At 42.0% G+C, this 22,040-nt stretch overlaps 1 protein-coding gene across 4 annotated transcripts in view; it reads left to right on the top strand.

Annotated features, from left to right (window-relative positions):
- The window catches only part of ARHGEF28 (Rho guanine nucleotide exchange factor 28), a 244,137-nt gene that overhangs the window by 45,727 nt on the left and 176,370 nt on the right, over positions 1-22,040 (top strand). For 3 of the 4 annotated variants that reach the window (XM_061621004.1, XM_061620991.1, XM_061620998.1), the window contains one exon: positions 14,945-15,014. The exons of the other annotated variant lie outside the window; for it this stretch is intronic. In XM_061621004.1, the coding sequence (XP_061476988.1) occupies positions 14,973-15,014 (42 nt within the window). In that variant the 5' untranslated portion in view covers positions 14,945-14,972. The remainder of the gene's footprint in view (positions 1-14,944; positions 15,015-22,040) is intronic. 4 annotated transcript variants of the gene reach the window in all.

The raw sequence follows: 22,040 nt of genomic DNA, 5'->3' as shown, positions 1-22,040 counted from the left end.
AATTTTCTCTAAGGATTGCAGGACAGAATACATGAGGCAGCTTCCTTGTTTTTCTTGACAGGTTAGTCAGGTTGTCTGAGAGATTTTCATTCCACTACATAGGTTTTTGAATCCCAGTTTCTGCAGCCCAGCACAGTATACTCTGTGGCTACACTTCACTGTCTTACAATAACCTTTGTCTGTTAAACAATCCTTCCACAACCTTTCATAAGGCTTAGAACAAGACTTATGGATGGCTGCTTTTTCTGTGTTTTTAATTGCCATCATTAGTATGGATCTCTACAGATCCTTTTATTACCTGTCAGCTAAAAAGACAGAAAAATAAGCTGAGATATGGCTGAAATTGGAAGCCTTTAGATTTCTTTGGAAGTAAGATCTACTGCTGAGTAAACATGATCACAATTCCTTCAACACAAATTAAGGTGTGATGTGTTTGCAATGGAGCAAAAGGCTCGTTAGTTTTTGTACACAGGAAGAGTAAGACCTAGGATCTTTTACAGGTACCTTTCTTTTTCATAAGATAACTTTGGACTCTAGAAACTTCTAATCTGCTCTTTGGAACTCCCTGCCTATTGACATCAGGCAGGCATCTTCGCTGTATTTATTTTGGTGCCTGCTTGAAATTTCCAGACACATAGATGTTGATCTGTTTAATTTTTTCAGTTAGTAGCTGTTTTAATTATTTTAAATATGTTTTAATTACTTGGTTTTAACAGTTTTATTGATCATTTTAATGTTTTTTGTAAACCGCTTAGAGGTCTTTACATTCAAATAGTATACAAATTTTGTTAAATTAAAAAAAAAAAGAGGTTGTACACATGCTACTCAATTTTCTTCTGAACTTGAAACAGTTATACTTACCTACTCAGAAGTATGCATGCATATTCAGAAGTACGTCCAACTAATAATGGGACTTTTCCCCTAATAAGCAGGGCCGGTTCTAAAGGGCAGCCAGGTGGGGCACTGGCCTGAGGTCCCCTGGAACTACAGGGGGCCCCTCAGCAGACTCTCTGCTCCCCTTCCGCGATCCGTGGCTCCCTCACCCCCCACCTGTCTGTCTCCTGTCTTTTACCATTGCCCTTAATGAAGATGGCAGCCACAGTTTCCCTAAGGTACTGAAGCCCCTGCTGCCATCTTAGTTGATGGCAGAGATGTGCGTGTGTAGCATGCACGAGTGCCATCAACAAAGATGGCAGCGGAGGCGTCATCCCCTTAGGGAAACTGCGGGGGGCGCATGTGTGTGCACACACACACACACGCTGGGGCCCAGGGCAAGCTGATGCCCAAGGGCCCTGGCATGCCTGGAGCCGGCCCTGCTAATAAGCCTTGTAACTTTGCCAGAAACTTTGTGCAAGCAGACCAGGATAAAGGCTCAATAAACAGGTCTGGAAGAAACAAGTCACAGTGTAGATGATACTGATAACACAAATATCCTAGCATCTGTAAGTTAATTAACTCACAGTACTGTGATAAGAAATCACTATTCCGATTCAAACCACAAGTGATAGCATTCATTCCCTCAATAAATTGCAATTCACTGGTTTCATGTTGTAGTCTTCCACTGAAGTCTCGTTGTTTAAGAATGGCCACCTTAACGTTAGTGGCAGAGAGTCTTGGGAGGCTGAACAGTGGAGGCTGGTCCATTTGAGTGAATGGGGCACTGCCCTACCATCTTCAGTCTGTCCTCAGCCAGTCCCCAGCTGCCTGTCCTCTTACTTACTAAACTAGCCCAAGGGGTGGACCTGCCTGTCAGCTTCCTCCTCCTCAGTCTCATTTTTGCCCTTGTTGAACTAAGCAGGAAAAGTGATGGGAACAAAACTCGAATGAGTTGACTTTGCCTGTCGTTGGCTCTAACTCCGCCCATAATTGACTCTGGCTCCACCCACTGTTGGTCTCCCTTGCCTTCCGCCCTGTTGGAAGTGGGGCAAGAGCAACTCCTGTTTTGTTCTTTTGTTTGTGCTCCAGAGGGAAGATAGAGCTAGGATCTTCCAGATGGACAGGCTTGTTTACCTTTACCTGTGATGCTCTGACTGACTTCCTTCTGTCGCTAGGATGTTACGTCTTTAGGGAAGCTTACCTGCCCCTCCTCCTTCCGCCCTTTCCATTCCATTCTTCTCTGGCTGTCCGGGGGAGAGGAGACATCCCTTTGTCTCTGCTGTCTCCAAGCATGGGACTAACTCCTGCACCTGGGTGTTATGAGCTTGGAAAAGTTACTTTTTTGAACTACAACTCCCATCAGCCCCAGCCAGCATGGCGCTGGTTATGCCTCCAACTTAGCTAGTTAGTTAGAACTAGGTATGCCTTTTCTATCTACTATGTATTTCTATAAATAAAGTAGCTTTTCTTATTTTACTAAGTCTCAAATCTCAGTGGTGCTGATGCAGGGTAAAAGCCTGCTTTCTTAAGTAAACGCACGCACACGCTGGCACACTCGCATTTCAACATCTGCTGTTACTCTGCTGCTGTTGTTGTGTTGCTTTAAATGAAATTAAGCACATAAACACACACAGCGCAACAAACCCTGCCAGTTCCAATGTGCACCAGCTACCACTGAGGTTGAAATGCTCACCCTCTGGTCCTTGAATATTGTCATTTCTGATACCACATATGTACCCATTTATTAGTGTGTGTAGTGGCCGGCTTGTTTGTCCTAGGTAGAACACAGAAGGGTGTTGTTGGCATATGATAGCATTTACCATATTGGAAGATAAGAAGGTGCTTAGTCCATGAAAGCCTATACCAGGGATAGCCACATGGCACCCTCCAGGTATTATTGGACAGCGAATCCCATCATCCCTGACCATTGGCCATGCTGGTTGAGGCTGATGAGAGCTGGAGTCCGGTATCTTTAGGGCCACAGGTTCCTCACTGCTGCTTTTAGGAGGAGGGCTATAGCTCAGTGGAGGCCAAGTAGATCGGGGTAGCCAACATTGTGCCCTCCAGATGTTGCTGGGCTACAACTATCATCCCTGATCATTGGCCATGCTGGATGGGGCTGATAAGTGTCCAACAACTGGAAGGCACCACATTGGCTACCTTTGGCTTATGCCATCATAAATGTGTTGGTCTTTAAGGTGCCACAGGACTTCTGCAGCTACAAACGACACTGACACCCCTCTGGAAATGCCCTACTTATATACGTATATATATGCATACATTATTTTTTTTGAGAGCCCGTTGTTAAACATTTACCATCACACCACTGGCTGAAAGAGATTATGCTGCTGGGAATTGTAGCTCTGTGAGGGGTAAACTACAATTCCCAGGTTTCTTGGAGGAATAATGTGCCTTAAATGTATGGTTTGCACACAGCCTTATTCTTTAAGTGTCACAGCAGTTAAAGAGTAGAATGGTTTTGTCTGTGACTTGCTAGTTTTGGTTTGGTAGGGTTCCTCCGCCTCGCCCTGCCGTTTAGTGGAAACAGTTAATACGCGCTTAGGTTTGCTGTCTCTAATTTCATTCTATTCTTACAGGTAGTCACATGGCTTTTGTTAAACAAAGTAAGAACATAAGAACATAAGAAGAGCCTGCTGGATCAGGCCACTGGCCCATCTAGTCCAGCATCCTGTTCTCACAGTGGCCTACCAGGTGCCTGGGGGAAGCCCGCAAGCAGGACCCGAGTGCAAGAACACTCTCCCCTCCTGAGGCTTCCGGCAACTGGTTTTCAGAAGCATGCTGCCTCTGACTAGGGTGGCAGAGCACAGCCATCATGGCTAGTAGCCATTGATAGCCCTGTCCTCCATGAATTTGTCTAATCTTCTTTTAAAGCCATCCAAGCTGGTGGCCATTACTGCATCTTGTGGGAGCAAATTCCATAGTTTAACTATGCGCTGAGTAAAGAAGTACTTCCTTTTGTCTGTCCTGAATCTTCCAACATTCAGCTTCTTTGAATGTCCACGAGTTCTAGTATTATGAGAGAGGGAGAAGAACTTTTCTCTATCCACTTTCTCAATGCCATGCATAATTTTATACACTTCTATCATGTCTCCTCTGACCCGCCTTTTCTCTAAACTAAAAAGCCCCAAATGCTGCAACCTTTCCTCGTAAGGGAGTCGCTCCATCCCCTTGATCATTCTGGTTGCCCTCTTCTGAACCTTTTCCAACTCTATAATATCCTTTTTGAGATGAGGCGACCAGAACTGTACACAGTATTCCAAATGCGGCCGCACCATAGATTTATACAACGGCATTATGATATCAGCTGTTTTATTTTCAATTCCTTTCCTAATTATTGCTAGCATGGAATTTGCCTTTTTCACAGCTGCCGCACACTGGGTCGACATTTTCATCGTGCTGTCCACCACAACCCCGAGGTCTCTCTCCTGGTCGGTCACCGCCAGTTCAGACCCCATGAGCATATATGTGAAATTCAGATTTTTTGCTCCAATATGCATAATTTTACACTTGTTTGTATTGAATTGCATTTGCCATTTTTCCGCCCATTCACTCAGTTTGGAGAGATCTTTTTGGAGCTCTTCGCAATCCCCTTTTGTTTTAACAACCCTGAACAATTTAGTGTCGTCAGCAAACTTGGCCATTTCACTGCTCACTCCTAATTCTAGGTCATTAATGAACAAGTTGAAAAGTACAGGTCCCAATACCGATCCTTGAGGGACTCCACTTTCTACAGCCCTCCATTGGGAGAACTGTCCGTTTATTCCTACTCTCTGCTTTCTGCTTCTTAACCAATTCCTTATCCACAAGAGGACCTCTCCTCTTATTCCATGACTGCTAAGCTTCCTCAGAAGCCTTTGGTGAGGTACCTTGTCAAATGCTTTTTGAAAGTCTAAGTACACTATGTCCACTGGATCACCTCTATCTATATGCTTGTTGACACTCTCTTTTTTTTTTTTTACAATAATTTTTATTCAAATTTTCATAAAACATACAAAACAAAATCATAAAACATTCAAAGACAAAAAACAAAACAAAACAAAAATGATTAAACAAAAAAATAAAATGTTGACTTCCCATTTGTCGCAGATCAAATCAGTTATAGGTCTACAATATATAACAATCCTGTCTCTTAAATTATATTATAAAATCACTTTCCTCCAGTAGTTATCTTAATTAATCATCAAATCTCATAAACATTACTTTATTCTTTCCACAAAAAGTCAAAGAGAGGTTTCAATTCTTTAAGAAATATATCTATCAATTTTTCTCCTAATAAACATGTTGATTAATCCATCTCGTTAATAATAATAATAATCTTATTGTCATAACCATAGTCCAAATAAACATATCGATTAATCCATCTCATCAAAATCTGTTAGGTCCAATAATTTCAATAGCCATTATTCCATTATCCATATTAATTCCATCTTCCATCTTCAATAGTCCTGTTAAGTCCAGTAATTTCAGTGTCCAATCTTCCATTATCAGTATTCCATAATAATCTTGCAGTCATAGCCATAGTCATATAATAAGAGTCTGATGGGAATTTCCTCTATCCCAAATATTTTCTTGCCATCAATTCTGAATAAGTTGCTGAAATATTGTTGTAAAGTCATATCTCTGTTCTTCTTTTTTACAAAATGCACTGGCTCATCTCTTGAGAGTTTTTCCATTGTCACATAGTTCCATTGTGACTATGCTTGTTGACACTCTCAAAGAATTCTAATAGGTTACTGAGACAGGACTTTCCCTTGCAGAAGCCATGCTGGCTCTGCTTCAGCAAGGCTTGTTCTTCTATGTGCTTAGTTAATCTAGCTTTAATAATACTTTCTACCAGTTTTCCAGGGACAGAAGTTAAGCTAACTGGCCTGTAAAGTGTCAACAAATGTTCTGTAGGCTCTAATCTTCACATTGAATTTATAGACTCCTAATGGTAAATTAGCCATACTTTTGTTTTTACTCTTCAGTTTGTTTTATTTTTTCTTCTGTGTGATTGTGCAGGCAGCATGGTTGTTACTTGACTTGGGTTACTTAACTGCCACTCCTTTCCTACTTTATTTCACATCCTTGATGGTTAAAGCTTTTCTATTCTTGCTCACAGCAGCAGCTGGGCTTGTTAAATTGTTCCTGGATTGTTGTGGTTGTTATGTGCCTTCACGTCGATCACGGCTTATGGCGACCCTATGAATCAGCGACCTCCAATAGCATCTGTCGTGAAGCACCCTGCTCAGATCTTGTAAATTCAGGTCTGTGGCTTCCTTTATGGAATCAATCCATCTCTTGTTTGTTCCTGGATTAGTCTATATATTTACAGTGGGCACAGTCTTACCACAGTAAATCCCATTGACTTTAGAATTAAGCATGTGCTTAAATCTATCCCATTAAAATAAATGGGACTTAAAAATAATTCACTTTGGTGAACATCCACCCAGTTCTTGTAAATAAATAAGCATTGCGTAAAAAATAAATAAAAAGAAAATCATGTGTATGTTTAACTGCAGTATTTGTTGACTCATTTATTATTTGTTAAATCTGTATTTTTCCTTATCACCAAATGGTGCTCAAGGTGTCAAACAGCAATACAAATACAATGGGTGGTATCCAGTGCTAGTCCTACTCAGAGTAGACCCATTGAAGCTAATGGACAGGACCAACTCAGTTTCATTAATGTCTACTCTGAGTAGGATTTAATTGGATACAATCCAATAAAATTTAAGTAAAAACAATTGCTGCCCTGGGCTCCTTTGGGAGGAAGGGTGGGATACAAATTTAAAAATAAATAAATAAAACCAGGCAAGTCATACCTAGCTAAAAACAACTGGTTCAAACCAATTTCAGCATGTTTACAAATCACCTTATGGGTGGAAGGTCTATTTCAATAAAAATGTCATTGTCACCTTGCAAAAGGACTTTGGAGATGGGGCTAGCCAGGCCAGTTAGCACAGATTTCTAGAGCCTGGGAGCAATGTCCGAGAAGGTGCTGACCTGAGTTCCTTCCAAATGTGCCTCATATGTTGTCAGGACAGACAAAAGGTCTTCTCCTAAGGGTCTTAAAACGTGGGCAAGTTATATGGAAGAATGGTGCCTTTCAGATAGGTATGGAAGACTCTGTAAATCTTTATTCTCTCAATTTCTCATTTTTCAAATCTTAAATTCAGTTCTCCACATTTCTGCAGCAATTTGTGATTTTTTTAAAAAATGTCATGAAAATTCTTCAACATTTTAGTGTAAAATTTTCCTAATAAACACATTTTTGTATGCAGTTTTGACTGATGTACACATTTTTGCAAAAAAACTCATAATTCATGTTTGTATTTTCACTAATATATGCATTTTATGCACATTTTATGCACATTTCCCCCTAATATATGTATTTTTGTAAAGATTGATTGGAGAATTGAAGGCTTCAATAAACTTAAACATGATGGTTGTAGTAGTAACTGGGATTCAGGTGGGCCTAAACCTCATGGAACCCACGGCCCAAAGTGCTTTCAACGTGCCCCTCCTCTAGGAGGTGCCCACATTGCTATTAAGTTTAAAACTTGGAAGCCCACTTATATTCCTGGCTGGTTTTGAAATTCGAGATAATACTTTTGGGCAAGGCAACCTTTTTGTATCTCCATCTGGTTAGGCATTGCAAACTTTTTATTCGGGACCTGGAAAAACCTTGCAACAGCAATCTGTGCCTATGTGATTTTTTTTTTCAAGTAGGAAGATATCAGTAGGCTTCATAAGATGTATTACTTTCAACAAGTGTTCTAAATTAATATGAGCCTTTGAAATTACTTTGCCTGGAGCTCAGATTTAATTATTAATTAATTAATTAATAATTTAATTAATTTAATTAATTAAATTAATTAATTTAATTATTATTTAAGGCTCCACGAGCTAGAGGGAGCCCCAGCTGACAAAGCGTCAAGGCCCCAGCTGACAAAGCGTCAAGGCGAGTTAAGCAGCAGAGCGAGTGCAGCAGCAGGGCGAGGAGGCCAGGGCCCCCCACTCTGCCCGTCTGTTTCCTAACCTCAACTAAACCGCAGTCTCCAACCCATTGACGTAATAAACCTTAAACAAAATGATGCAGGTAAGAAGCCAGCAGGGGTGTGGGGGCTTTCCAGTGTTTTGCACCTCCTGCAGCATGTACGACTATCTGCCTGTTGGACAGAAGTCGTGGGTGTGCTCTCGGTGCAATGAGCTCCTGGCTCTCCGGGAACAACTTCATTTCCTTGAGGCCAAGGTAGCAGACCTGGAAAAGCGGAGAGAGGCAGAGAGGTGTGTGGAGGAGGCCTTCAGGGACGTTATAGCTGTGTCCCACTCCAACGATGATAGCTCTCCTGCTATCATGGAGAACGATGGTCTCGGGGAAGGAGAGCATCCAGCTGAGGAAGAGGGAAACAATCCCCTAGAAGGGACCCATTCCTTGGGGGATGAGCAGCTATCCTCTCGTGCCGAGGATATATCTCCAGGGGGTGGAGGGATCCTTGTAGTGGGTGATTCGATCATTAGGAACATAGACAGTGGGGTGTGTGATGGGCGTGTAGACCGCAAGGTGTTTTGCCGGCCTGGTGCGAAGGTTGCGGATATCGCCCGTCGTTTAGATAGTTTGGTAGACAGTGCTGGGGAGGAGTCAGTGGTCGTGGTGCACGTTGGCACCAACAACATGGGGAAATGCAGCCGTGAGGTCCTGGAAGCAAAATTTAGGTTGCTAGGTAGGATGCTGAAAGCCAGGACCTCCAAGGTGGCTTTCTCTGAAATGCTACCGGTTCCACACGCAGGACCAGCCAGACAGGCCCAGCTTTGCAGTCTCAATGCGTGGATGAGACGATGGTGTCGGGTGGAAGGGTTTGGATTTGTTAGGCACTGGGGAACATTTTGGGACAAGCCGGGCCTGTACAAAAGGGACGTGCTCCACTTGAACCAGAATGGAACCAGACTGCTGGCACTTAAAATTAAAAAGGTAGCAGAGCAGCTTTTAAACTGACTGAGGGGGGAAACCCGACAGGAGCTGAGGAAGGTCCGGTTCGGAATAAACCTCCCCCCTGGGATAAAAACCAAAGAAATGATGAAATTTTAAAAGGGGTAGGCCTAGATGTTGGCAAAGAAAGAGTGCCTGAATGTATTTTTCCACAGCAGAGTTACAAGGCCAAGAAGCACAGAGTCCGTGCAGATCTCAAGGACAAGTATCCAAGGCAACCAGCTGGCCTTATCTATAAGACTTAGCAGATCTGGCCAGTCGGTGTGGGGGTCGAGGAGTTTGTATAGAGAGAGCTTGTGATATATTGTCAGTAAAGTAACTCTTAAAACTTATTGCTTGTCCGGCTCATTACTTCAACTGGCATCTAGCCTGTCACTATACTGTTCTGCATCCTGGGCATCTGCTTGCGCCAGATACAACATCCAACAAGTGGTAGCAGAGAATGGTTACCTGGTGCTGATGGTTACCTGGTGCTGAGGATTGCAGAAAAGCGGCAGAGAAAAGCCAGAACTGCAGACCAGCGAGAAAAACAGCAGAGAGACGTAGAAACCGAAAGCTGAGCTAAAAGCTGTGAGAGAGCCGTGGGAAAAACTGACTGAAGGACAGAGGTGAGAAGCTCTAATTACAAAGGCGGTGAACTGTGAAAAGTGAAGTATGTCTGTTACGTTATCGGCTGGGATTCCCTTGGAAAGGCTGACAGGGAAAAATGATGGCACTTGGAAACAGAGAATGCAGGCTTTTCTAGTGAAAGAAGGAGTTTGGAATGTAATCGCAGAAGACCCACCCGCCGTAGTGCCAATTCCAGCAGATTGGAGAAGGCTGGATGAGAGGGCAAAGGCGTTAATTGTTCTTGCTATTGATGATTCTCAATTACTACACGTGCGTGACTCAGTAACAGCAAAGGAAACCTGGGAAACTTTGAAAAAATATTCATGTGGAAAAGACTGCTAGTTTTAAAATATATCTTGCCAGAAAATTGTATCAGATGCGCTTATCTGGAGATACAACCATGTCAGAGCATTTGTTGGAAATAAACAGACTGTTTACTGAGTTATCAGAACGTGAAATTGAACATTCTCAAACACAAAAAGTGTATATCACATTAGCTTCACTAGATTCCAGTTATGATGCTCTGGTGAGTTCTATGGAAGCAATGAATGACGCAAACCTAACCATGGATTATATTGAAGGAAAACTATTACAAGAATTTCAAAGAAGGCAAGAAATGGCAAAGCAGGAAAGGACTGAGTCTAAACACAACTTGGGAAAGCTGAACAACAAAGCAGCGGAGGAGAGACTGTATGGACAAAAGGCGTGTTATTTTTGTGGTTCCAAGCAACATCTTATCAGAAATTGTATGACAGAAAACCCAGATTAAAACATTTGATTAGGTTTGGAGCAGAATGCTGGGTACATGTTCCCAAAAATAAAAGGACAGGGAAGCTGCAAAGGAGAGCAGACAAAGGGTACATGCTGGGATTTGAAAACACATATTACAGAATTTGGATGCCAAAACAAAGGTCTGTGGTGTTAAGCAGAAGCGTGCAAGCAATAGAGCAGGATTGGGAAGAGAAAACATATGTGGAGTTGGGAAACACTGAAGTTAGTAATGAACAAGAACAGGCAGATACAGTACCAATAAAACAAGAAGAAACAGGCAGCAGTAGTGAATCAAGTTCTAGCTCTGAGAGAGAAACTGAGGAATTGCCTGACACAGACACAGACACTAAGGCAGAAATACAACCACGCAGATCAGAGAGAACAACCAAAGGTATTCCACCTGTTAGATTTAAAATAAATTCCATTAAGCATATAGACTTCAGTAACTGGAAAAAGTGGGATGATGGGAATCATGAAAAATAATTGCTGAAAGAAATATAATGAAAATGATGCTGAGATTGCAATGGAGTAACTGTATTACAAATGATGCTGATGTAAACTGAAGAAAAGAAATGTATCATGTGGAGAAATGTAATTTAAGTGACTGCAAGAAATGTAACTGTAATTATGATAACAAAAGTTAGAAGAAACATGAAAGATGTAATGTAAATGATAAAGGTTTATGCTATGGAAAAATAGGTGGGGGGTGTTGGCAAAGAAAGAGTGCCTGAATGTATTTTTCCACAGCAGAGTTACAAGGCCAAGAAGCACAGAGTCCGTGCAGATCTCAAGGACAAGTATCCAAGGCAACCAGCTGGCCTTATCTATAAGACTTAGCAGATCTGGCCAGTCGGTGTGGGGGTCGAGGAGTTTGTATAGAGAGAGCTTGTGATATATTGTCAGTAAAGTAACTCTTAAAACTTATTGCTTGTCCGGCTCATTACTTCAACTGGCATCTAGCCTGTCACTATACTGTTCTGCATCCTGGGCATCTGCTTGCGCCAGATACAACATCCAACACTAGAAGTAGGCATTGTGAGAGCAGGGACACAGGATATAAATTCAGAAGAGCAAAATTACCACAGGGCAAACCACAAGTGCCAAAGACACTTGAAGAGAGACACTGCTTACACGTGCCTGTACGCTAATGCTAGGAGCCTCCAAACCAAGATGGGAGAACTGGAGTGCTTGGTCTTAGAGGAGAGCATTGATATAGTGAGCATAACGGAGACCTGGTGGAATGGAGAAAACCAGTGGGATACGGTTATCCCTGGATATAAACTATATCGGAAGGACAGGGCAGGACGTATTGGTGGCGGAGTTGCTCTATACGTGAAAGAAGGCATTGAATCCAGCAAGCTCGAAACCCCAAAAGAGGCAGACTCCTCCACAGAATCGTTGTGGGTGGTGATACCATGCCCCAGGAGGGACAATACTGGGAACGATCTATCGTCCCCCTGATCAAAATGCTCAGGGAGACCTTGAGATGAGATATGAAATTGAGGAAGCATCCAAACTAGGAAATGTGGTAGTAATGGGTGACTTCAACTACCCGGACATAGACTGCCGCATATGTGTTCCAGTCATGACAAAGAAGCAAAGTTTCTAGATATTCTAAATGACTATTCCCTAGACCAGTTGGTCATGGAACCGACCAGAGGGACGGCAACCCTGGACTTAATCCTCAGTGGGGACCGGGACCTGGTGCGAGATGTAAGTGTTGTTGAACCGATAGGGAGCAGTGACCACAGTGCTATTAAATTAAACATACATGTAACTGGCCAATTGCCAAGAAAATCCAACACGGTCACATTTGACTTCAAAAGAGGAAACTTCACAAAAATGAGGGGATTGGTAAAAAGAAAGCTGAAAAACAAAGTCCAGAGGGTCACATCACTCGAAAATGCTTGGAAGTTGTTTAAAAACACTATATTAGAAGCTCAACTGGAGTGCATACCGCAGATCAGAAAAGGTAAAAACTTCAATAAATTGGAGAAAAAATTGGGGTGCAGAATCTGAAATTAGGAGGAGGAGAATTCAGCATCCTAAGAATCTAAAATTTTCCTTTTTTAAAAAAAAAGTAAGTTTTTAGTCCGTTTGGCGGCTGAAAGCATAAATAAAATGCCTGAAAAGACTGCAGAAGATTGCTTGGAAGTTGTTTAAAAACACTATATTAGAAGCTCAACTGGAGTGCATACCGCAGATCAGAAAAGGTACCGCCAGGGCCAAGAAGATGCCAGCATGGTTAACAAGCAAAGTCAAGGAAGCTCTTAGAGGCAAAAAGTCTTCCTTCAAAAAATGGAAGTCTTGTCCAAATGAAGAAAATAAAAAAGAACACAAACTCTGGCAAAAGAAATGCAAGAAGACAATAAGGGATGCTAAAAAAGAATTTGAGGAGCACATTGCTAAGAACATAAAAACCAACAACAAAAAATTCTATAAATACATTCAAAGCAGGAGACCATCTAGGGAGGCGATTGGACCCTTGGATGATAAGGGAGTCAAAGGTGTACTAAAGAACGATAAGGAGATTGCAGAGAAGCTAAATGAATTCTTTGCATCTGTCTTCACAGTGGAAGATATAGGGCAGATCCCTGAACCTGAACTAACATTTGCAGGAAGGGATTCTGAGGAACTGAGACAAATAGTGGTAACGAGAGAGGAAGTTCTAGGCTTAATGGACAATATAAAAACTGACAAATCACCGGGCCCGGATGCCATCCGCCTGAGAGTTCTCAAAGAACTCAAATGTGAAATTGCTGATCTGCTAACTAAAATATGTAACTTGTCCCTCGGGTCCTCCTCCGTGCCTGAGGACTGGAAAGTGGCAAATGTAACGCCAATATTCAAAAAGGGATCCAGAGGGGATCCTGGAAATTACAGGCCAGTTAGCTTAACTTCTGTCCCTGGAAAACTGGTAGAAAGTATTATTAAAGCTAGATTAACTAAGCACATAGAAGAACAAGCCTTGCTGAAGCAGAGCCAGCATGGCTTCTGCAAGGGAAAGTCCTGTCTCAGTAACCTATTAGAATTCTTTGAGAGTGTCAACAAGCATATAGATAGAGGTGATCCAGTGGACATAGTGTACTTAGACTTTCAAAAAGCGTTTGACAAGGTACCTCACCAAAGACTTCTGAGGAAGCTTAGCAGTCATGGAATAAGAGGAGAGGTCCTCTTGTGGATAAGGAATTGGTTGAGAAGCAGAAAGCAGAGAGTAGGATTAAACGGACAGTTCTCCCTATGGAAGGCTGTAGAAAGTGGAGTCCCTCAAGGATCGGTATTGGGACCTGTACTTTTCAACTTGTTCATTAATGACCTAGAATTAGGAGTGAGCAGTGAAATGGCCAAGTTTGCTGACGACACTAAATTGTTCAGGGTTGTTAAAACAAAAAGAGATTGTGAAGAGCTCCAAAAAGACCTCTCCAAACTGAGTGAATGGGTGGAAAAATGGCAAATGCAATTCAATATAAACAAGTGTAAAATTATGCATATTGGAGCAAAAAATCTTAATTTCACATATACGCTCATGGGGTCTGAACTGGCGGTGACCGACCAGGAGAGAGACCTCGGGGTTGTAGTGGACAGCACGATGAAAATGTCAACCCAGTGTGCGGCAGCTGTGAAAAAGGCAAATTCCATGCTAGCGATAATTAGGAAAGGTATTGAAAATAAAACAGCTGATATCATAATGCCGTTGTATAAATCTATGGTGCAGCCGCATTTGGAATACTGTGTACAGTTCTGGTCGCCTCATCTCAAAAAGGATATTATAGAGTTGGAAAAGGTTCAGAAGAGGGCAACCAGAATGATCAAGGGGATGGAGCGACTCCCTTACAAGGAAAGGTTGCAGCATTTGGGGCTTTTTAGTTTAGAGAAAAGGCGGGTCAGAGGAGACATGATAGAAGTGTATAAAATTATGCATGGCATTGAGAAAGTGGATAGAGAAAAGTTCTTCTCCCTCTCCCATAATACTAGAACTCGGGGACATTCAAAGAAGCTGAATGTTGGAAGATTCAGGACAGACAAAAGGAAATACTTCTTTACTCAGCGCATAGTTAAACTATGGAATTTGCTCCCACAAGATGCAGTAATGGCCACCAGCTTGGATGGCTTTAAAAGAAGATTAGACAAATTCATGGAGGACAGGGCTATCAATGGCTACTAGCCGTGATGGCTGTGCTCTGCCAGCCTAGTCAGAGGCAGAATGCTTCTGAAAACCAGTTGCCGGAAGCCTCAGGAGGGGAGAGTGTTCTTGCACTCGGGTCCTGCTTGCGGGCTTCCCCCAGGCACCTGGTTGGCCACTGTGAGAACAGGATGCTGGACTAGATGGGCCACTGGCCTGATCCAGCAGGCTCGTCTTATGTTCTTATGTTCTTAATTATAAACGAGGTGAAATATATCGGGATCTGGCTTAGGGTTCTGTTATGATCTCAAAAGTAAAGTTGGTTAAGAAATTCAGTGTACATGATCTAGTGCCAATGCAGTCTTTGTAGCCAAGCTGAATGAAAACCAAGTGGTCACACACTAAGCAAATGCCAGATGAGACAGTTGGAGACTTAGTGAAGATAAGATCAAAGCAAAGTATAGAGCTGAAGAAAGGGCAAACAATGAACAGAGAAACTGGAAACAGGATGGGGGGAGGGAAATGGGGCTCTCTTTTTCATTTAATTTCTTGTTCCTATTTTTCTTCAACAGTAATCTGGAAAGGCAGGAAACAGCATAAATGGAAGAAAGAAACTGGGTTGTGCAGGTTTTGCCATCTGAGGTATGGCTATGGTGGTGGTGTCTGTTACCAGGGAAAGGGCCTTCCCAGTGGTGGCACTCCAGCTGTAGAATGCTTTTTAAGTGGGAGTGTTGATTGTCATGGTTTGCAACTCCTCTATTCACACCCACTGTTTCCTCCCTGCTGCCAGAAATGTCCTTCTATATGTGGTATCCAATAGGGATGGGGAGAAATTCATTGGCATTTTAACGCGAACCTGCCTAATCTGTACGTTCTGAACCAACAGGTAATGGGTACTACTTCTTCTTCTTCTTCTTCAAAACAAATATACAAATTTAAAAACACTTAAAAAAAACAATTTGGGGGAGATTCCTGTCTGGCCACCTCTGTACCTTGAACACAAGCCCATCTGTCCGTTCAAGAACATGAAGGACAGTCTAGCAGGAAAAGTGGGTAGCTCTCTTTCCTCCACCCTCAAAGGCAGCACTCTTCCTCGTCCATTTCAACCAGAGGCTGGTGATGAGGCATGCTTCTCAAATTTTGTGATGCAGTTCTTTAAACCAAGAGGTTTGCACTCAAATATTATGTTAGAGAAAACTGAATGGAAAAATGTGTGTATTAAGGAAAACTGAATACAAAAATACTTGTGTTAGGAGAAATGTGCACAAATGCATATGAATTTTCATGCTGCCTTTTTTAAAAAAACCACAAATTGATGAGGAAATAGGATGAACTGAAGGCTGAAAAAGAAAGTGAGATATCAAAATGGACAGATTTGCCCATCCCGAGGATCTAGTGCAGAGTGGGGTGCAAGGGGGAATACCAGAGCCAGTACCCTCTGCTTCCTATAGTTATTTTCATGTATTAAGTTGCAAATGCAACACTTACCTGGTCAGTGAGTTATTTTTGTGGTGGAGGAATACTCCACATAAGAGCATAAGAAGAGCTTGCTGGATCAGGCCAGTGGCCCATCTAGTCCAGCTTCCTGTTCTAACAGTGGCCAATCAGATGTCTATGGGAAGTCCAGAAGCAGGACCTAAGCACAACAGCATTCTCCTTGCTGCAGTTTCCAACAACTAGTATTCAGAAGCATAACTGCCTCCGACTGACCACCAGACTCCTAAAGTGATGTGTGAGAAGGGTTCACAGCTCACTGGCAGTGCGTATTTGCCACCCTGTGTTCCTTTTGGGAGCAAAGGTGTGCTGTAAATTTAATAAATAATAATAATATGCTTTGTATCTGGAAGGACATAAGAAGAGCCTAACCAGACCAAGGGGCCATCTATTTCCACTTTGGACAACCAGATGCTTATGGGAAGCCCACAAGTGGGACATGCGTGCAATAGCACTCTTCAGCTTACATTCCCCAGCAAATGGAATTAAGAAGCATCCTGCCTCTGATAGTGGAGGTAATATATAGCCAGCATCACTAGCGGCCAAGGTCCCAGGTTCAGTCCCTGGCATCTCCACTTAAAGGGGTTACATTAGGTAGCAGCTGGTTGGAAAAGACCTTTGCTTGAGACCCTGAAGAGCTGCTGCCAGGCAGAGTGGACAACATGGGGCTGGATGGTCTGGTACAGGATAAAGCAGCTTCCTAGGAGAATGGTGGATGCTCAACATGGAGGCTCAGTCTGTTTGTGCAAAGTCCTTCCCTCCAGTCGAGGTTTAGGTATGTATAAAAAGAGCCAATTGTTCTAGGTCAGTTTTCCCATCTTATGAACATTACTTCTCATTATGCAGAAATGTTTCCGTATGGAAACTAAAATAGTTATACATTAATTTTAACATATGGGACAGCTGTCGTAATATTCTTGTTTTTTCTGGCATTATACAGAAAGTGCCTGCGAGTTTTTCCTAAGTGTAGAGTGTGAAATAAAATTTTACTTGAGATCAGGCTATAGAAAGTATTTTTTATTTTATTTTAACACTTGACCTTTTAAATCGGCCTTTGCCATCCTGGTGCTCTATAGATGTTTCAGAGTACACCTCCCATCAGCTGATGGGAGTAGTAGTTCACAGGCTGGTTTAAACCAAGAATGTGTGATCTATGTTTTTTATGGAAAATAATAGTTGTCAGTTTGTCGATTTCTGTTTCTCTTTTTGTAAACCCCCACCTCAGGTAAAATGTAAAGCAGGGCAGAAGAAAGTTACATAAACAAATAATCCTAAGGATGTAGCCTAAGCCTACCCTTGGACCTGGTCCAGAGGCTGCGGCAGTGGTGCAAAACGCCACACCTACACTGCTGATAGGGACAAAATATCACCAGCACATAACTCCAGTGCTCGAAAGCTTGCACTGGCTTAAGGTTCTTGTATTAATTTAGAAGGCCCTTAACAACTTGGGTCCAGGATATCTCAAGGACCGCATGATCCCTTATATCCTTGCCTGATAATTGTGGTCAGGGAGTCGTTGTTAGTGGTACTCCATGACTTGGATGCATGGTTCATATCCACCAGAAGCTGTGTGTTCAATATTGTGGCCCCAATTTTATGGAGCTCCTTTCCAGTTGAGGCCACAAAGGCCTCCTTCCTATTGAACTTTCCATGCCAGCTGAAGACTTTTTTTTTGTTCCAGCAGGCATTTTAACTGAGTTCTGATTTTAGAATTTGGGGGGGGGGTATCAGGTTATTTGTATACCACTTAGAGACAATTGTAATTATAATTGTAATTGTCTAAATAAATATATAAGATTATCGAACCATTTCAGAAGGCGGCAGATAAGCAGATGTGTATGTCCCTGCAGACTGCCAAATGGAAGCTTTACCTAGATTCTCTTATTTGCTCATTCATATGGCAGACTGGGAACAACGTGGGCTATGCAGCCCATCTCTGCTAAGGGTTGCTGCTGTGCAAGCTAAGGAAAAAATGTGGTTTGTATAGAGTAGCTCTTGGTGTGTTTTGCCAAAGTGTACATTTTCAATATGGGAATAAATTTATTACTTGGTAAGCAACATTTGACAGTTGCATATTACCATTACAAGCAAATAGAGAAGGTTCAGCAGTTTTTTATTTTGTTTTATGGCAAGATGGAAGATGATAAAGAGTAAATAATGGCAGCTGTTATCTTTAGTCTGTCAACTCAATATGTCATACAAAATTAAAACCATTTATTTGTTTAATTAAAACACATATCCCTCCCATACCTTGCAGTTGTAAAAAAAACTGGCTTAAAGACAAGAAAACATAAAGTATGCAAAAATACAAACTACAAAGCATACTAAAACAGAGACAGAGAAAGAAATGCTGTCCTGCTTTTAGGATTTAAAAAGGCCTGAAAAATAAAATGGTTGTCACCTAGTGCTAAAAAAAAGCCTTTTTTTTTTTTTTGGCCAGGGAAGAGTATTCTGCGGACTGGGCACCACAACTTAGAAGGCCCTTTCCCTGTTTATCACCCACCTAACTGCTGAGGGTGGAAGGGCTTGAAATGATTGTGCAGATTCATATGAGAAAAGTTGGTACTTTGGATTGCCACCTGTAAGAGTCTTTCTTTTGGCCTGGAGAAGGCCTGAGACAGTTTAGAATGAGCTCAGGAAGTGCAGGCAGTGTTAAAACAGGTATGACAACAACAGGTATTTGGATATGATTTAGATCAGCGTCCCCCAACAACCTGAGGTGTTGGTCTATAACTCCTTTCATCCCTGAGCATTAACCATGCTTGCGGAGGCTGATGGGAGTTGTAGTCCAAAATATCTGGAGGGGATGAGGCTGGGGTGTAACACCATGTGTTACATTTGCAGGTGTCTTATGTAAAATGGCAGGATATGCTTACACTTAAGCCTCAAAAGCTTTCCCTTACTTATAAGCACAGATATGAAGGATTCAAAGAGGTGTGGGAGAAAGTAGATCCCAGGTGAAGGGGAGTGCCTGATTAACACAGATGGAGTCAGTTGTCACCTTCAGGCCAGGAACACACACACACACATTCTAATTATAACAGGCTTTTATTAATATTAATTGGATTCCAGATGCCAACATTTATGAGCTTCTGCAGAGAAACTTGTAATCTGGAAATAGTTTTCCTGATTACTCCTGAAAACTCATGGAATAGTTTTTTCAGTGTAAAAAGCTTTTAATTTTTGTCCTCTTGCTTTCTTATTTGCTTAGATGGAGTTTGCTGTAAAACATTTGAAATGGTTGTGTGGTGTTTTGGCATTTACCATGTGAGCACTTACTAGAAAAAAAGAACCCCAAATTGGTTTGCAAAGTACACCAATGCTGTCATGGAGGATAAGACTTATCACTGGTTACTAGCCAAGATGGCTGTGCTCTGCCTCCATAGCCGGAGGCAGTATGCTTCCAAATACTAGTTGCTGGAAACTGCAGGAGGTGAGAGAGTACACTTGCACTTAAGGCCTGCTTGCAGGCTTGCCATGGGCATCTGGTTGATCACTGTGAGAAGAGGATGCTGAGCTAGATGGGCCACTGGTCTGATCCAACAGACTCTTCTTTTGTTCTTATGTTATGCCATTTGGAAAATGTACTGCCTACGTTTATTAGCAAGGTACTGAGGGCTGACTCTAGGTTTGAGGGAACCTTGGGCAAAGACACACTGTTTATTTTTAAAAAACTTGCATATTCTTTTCATTTCTAAATCTCCAAACAGTTCACATTATACATAAAATACATTAAAACAACAATTAAAACATCTAGATTGTCATAACACATAATTTTAGCAACTATAGCAGTTAGAACCAAAAACAACTCCATCTCAACAGTTAGGCTAGGGTAAGCACCCATTGTCAGTGCTCACATGATGTTCATAAGGAGCTCATTCCACAAAATGCGCCTCACAGTGGAAAAGGCCGTCCTCTGAACCCTGGCCAATCAAACTTAATTAGGGCAAAGTACAGTCATGAGGGTTCCACGAACAGATCACGGTGACCTGGGAGGACTATATGGGGAAAGGTGTTCTTGGAGATAACCACTAGGTAGGGACATTGTGGGAAATTAAAAGCATGATCAGATCCAGCCTCATGGTAGTGCTCAGAGTGTCAGGCCAGAAAATATTAAGGGGGGAGGAACCAGTGTGGTGTAGTGGCTAAGGTGTTGAACTATGACCTGGGAGACCAGGGTTCAAATCCCCACACAGCCATGAAGCTCACTGGGTGACCTTGGGCCAGTCACTGCCTCTCAGCCTCAGAGGAAGGCAGTGGTAAACCCCCTCTGAATACCGCTTACCATGAAAACCCTAGTCATAGGGTCGCCATAAACCGGAATTGACTTGAAGTCAGTACATTTACATTAGAGTAGGCATCAGCAGTGGGCCTTGCCAGAGCACTAGGACCCAGTCAGCTGCCCAGAAATGCCAGATTCTGACCCTGGCTCTGGAGTTACTGCAAAAAAATACTAGAGGAGACTACTGCCTGGGAGTTCACTCTGAGATTTTACTAGATTCACGTTACAGACCCATGGTGTGTAGGAATGGTAGTCTACAAGGCTTGGGTGCCTGTGGGAATATAAGGAGTATTCAAGATCCTCCCCCTCAATTGTTTACTTTCAATTTACTTATTTTTATTTATTTTTCTAAAAAGTCTATAGGCCCTTTCAGTTTCAATAAACTTTGGCAATGGCTCAATTTGCTTGTCTTTATGAATGAATTTTATTATTACGGTCGCAGACCAGATATGCTTGTCTTTAGTGGTTTACTATGAATGCAGAAATTGCTCTTGTTCACACTGAGGAACGAGCAAAGCTGGAGCAACAAATCAAGATCCCTAGCTTGGTATTGTCTCTGAACCAGGGATCGTGGCATTGTGAAGCTAAGAACAAAGCTCGATTCCCAGTTCAGATGTAATGCTCAGCCAGAGATTGTAGCTGGTTGGTCCTATTCAGGTGTAGAGCACGAGTGAATCAGGAGACATGTGTGTATTCATGGTAAACCATTAACTATGGTTATTATGACATGCAATCGCAACCAATGCCTCTGAGTCAGCTAGCTTTGCTTGTGTTTGGTGGTGATATTACATAGACAAATCCAATTGGTTAACTGATATCTCTCTTACTAGAAAGTTGAATTGCTGTTTTTTGTTGTAAAAAAAGCTTTGAAAAAGCAAAAACGGTAGCCAGATAGGTTGCAAAGAAGCAACGAACTGATATGGGATAGCAAAGCTGCACAAATTGTGGACACGCTCTCTCTCTCTCTCTCTCTCTCTCTCTCTCTCTCTCTCTCTCTCTCGGTGAAAAACCACTCCTGGCATCCGTAGACTGGAATTCAGGTACAATAGTGCATAAAGAAACACTCTAGTTACAGGTAATCACTCTTGTTGCCCTACCCCAAGAACCCAGCTCTGCTCCCTCCCTGATGGCATCCCAGACACTTTTGAAAACCATTCCGTTCTGGAGAGCCTTTGGGAGGGACTGAAGGTAGAGCCAGAAACTGATTTTATTATTTATTTATTTATTCGATTTATTAGTCGCCCATCTGGCTGGTTACCCAGCCACTCTGAGCAACGTACAACACAAAAACATATAAAACATCAGAACATCAAAGGGCTAAACAGTAAATTTCCCCCCTTTATTTAGTTTTACCTCTTTAGCTCCCTTTTAATATCAGTCCCCTAGATTTCTTAACAGTATTTTATGTATTTTTATCTATTTTAATGTTTTTTTGTGTTTTTATTGTGTATGATTTTATTGTGAGCCGCCCTGAGTGCCCTATTTTAGGGTAGAAGGGCAGGATAGAAATATTTATAATACTAATACCAATACCAATACCAATACCAACAATAATACTAATATTTGAGATACTAGGAAATGTTTAACCTGGCTACAGAAGTTATTGTTATCCACTACACCAGTTCATAGTCATCATTTCCTTAGTTTGGTCTGATTCATTATCCATTAGTTCACATGCATCCTGTTCCTCCATCACACCCAGATAGCAAATAAGCATGAGACTGCAAGACCAAGTTTGGATAAAAAGGAAAGATAGAAGAATTGGATAGAAGAACTGTGTGTTGCCTCGGTATAGTACTTCACACCAAGTTTTTGACAATCTTACCCAGTGGCCTCAGGCCCACACTACGTATTGCAAGAAATCTGTGACTGTCACTGACCTGTATCTCTGC

Source organism: Rhineura floridana, chromosome 1, assembly GCF_030035675.1.
Source record: "Rhineura floridana isolate rRhiFlo1 chromosome 1, rRhiFlo1.hap2, whole genome shotgun sequence".
Lineage (NCBI taxonomy): Eukaryota > Metazoa > Chordata > Lepidosauria > Squamata > Rhineuridae > Rhineura > Rhineura floridana.
Note: the sequence above shows the minus strand (reverse complement) of the source record. Positions and strands in the feature narration are given on the sequence as shown.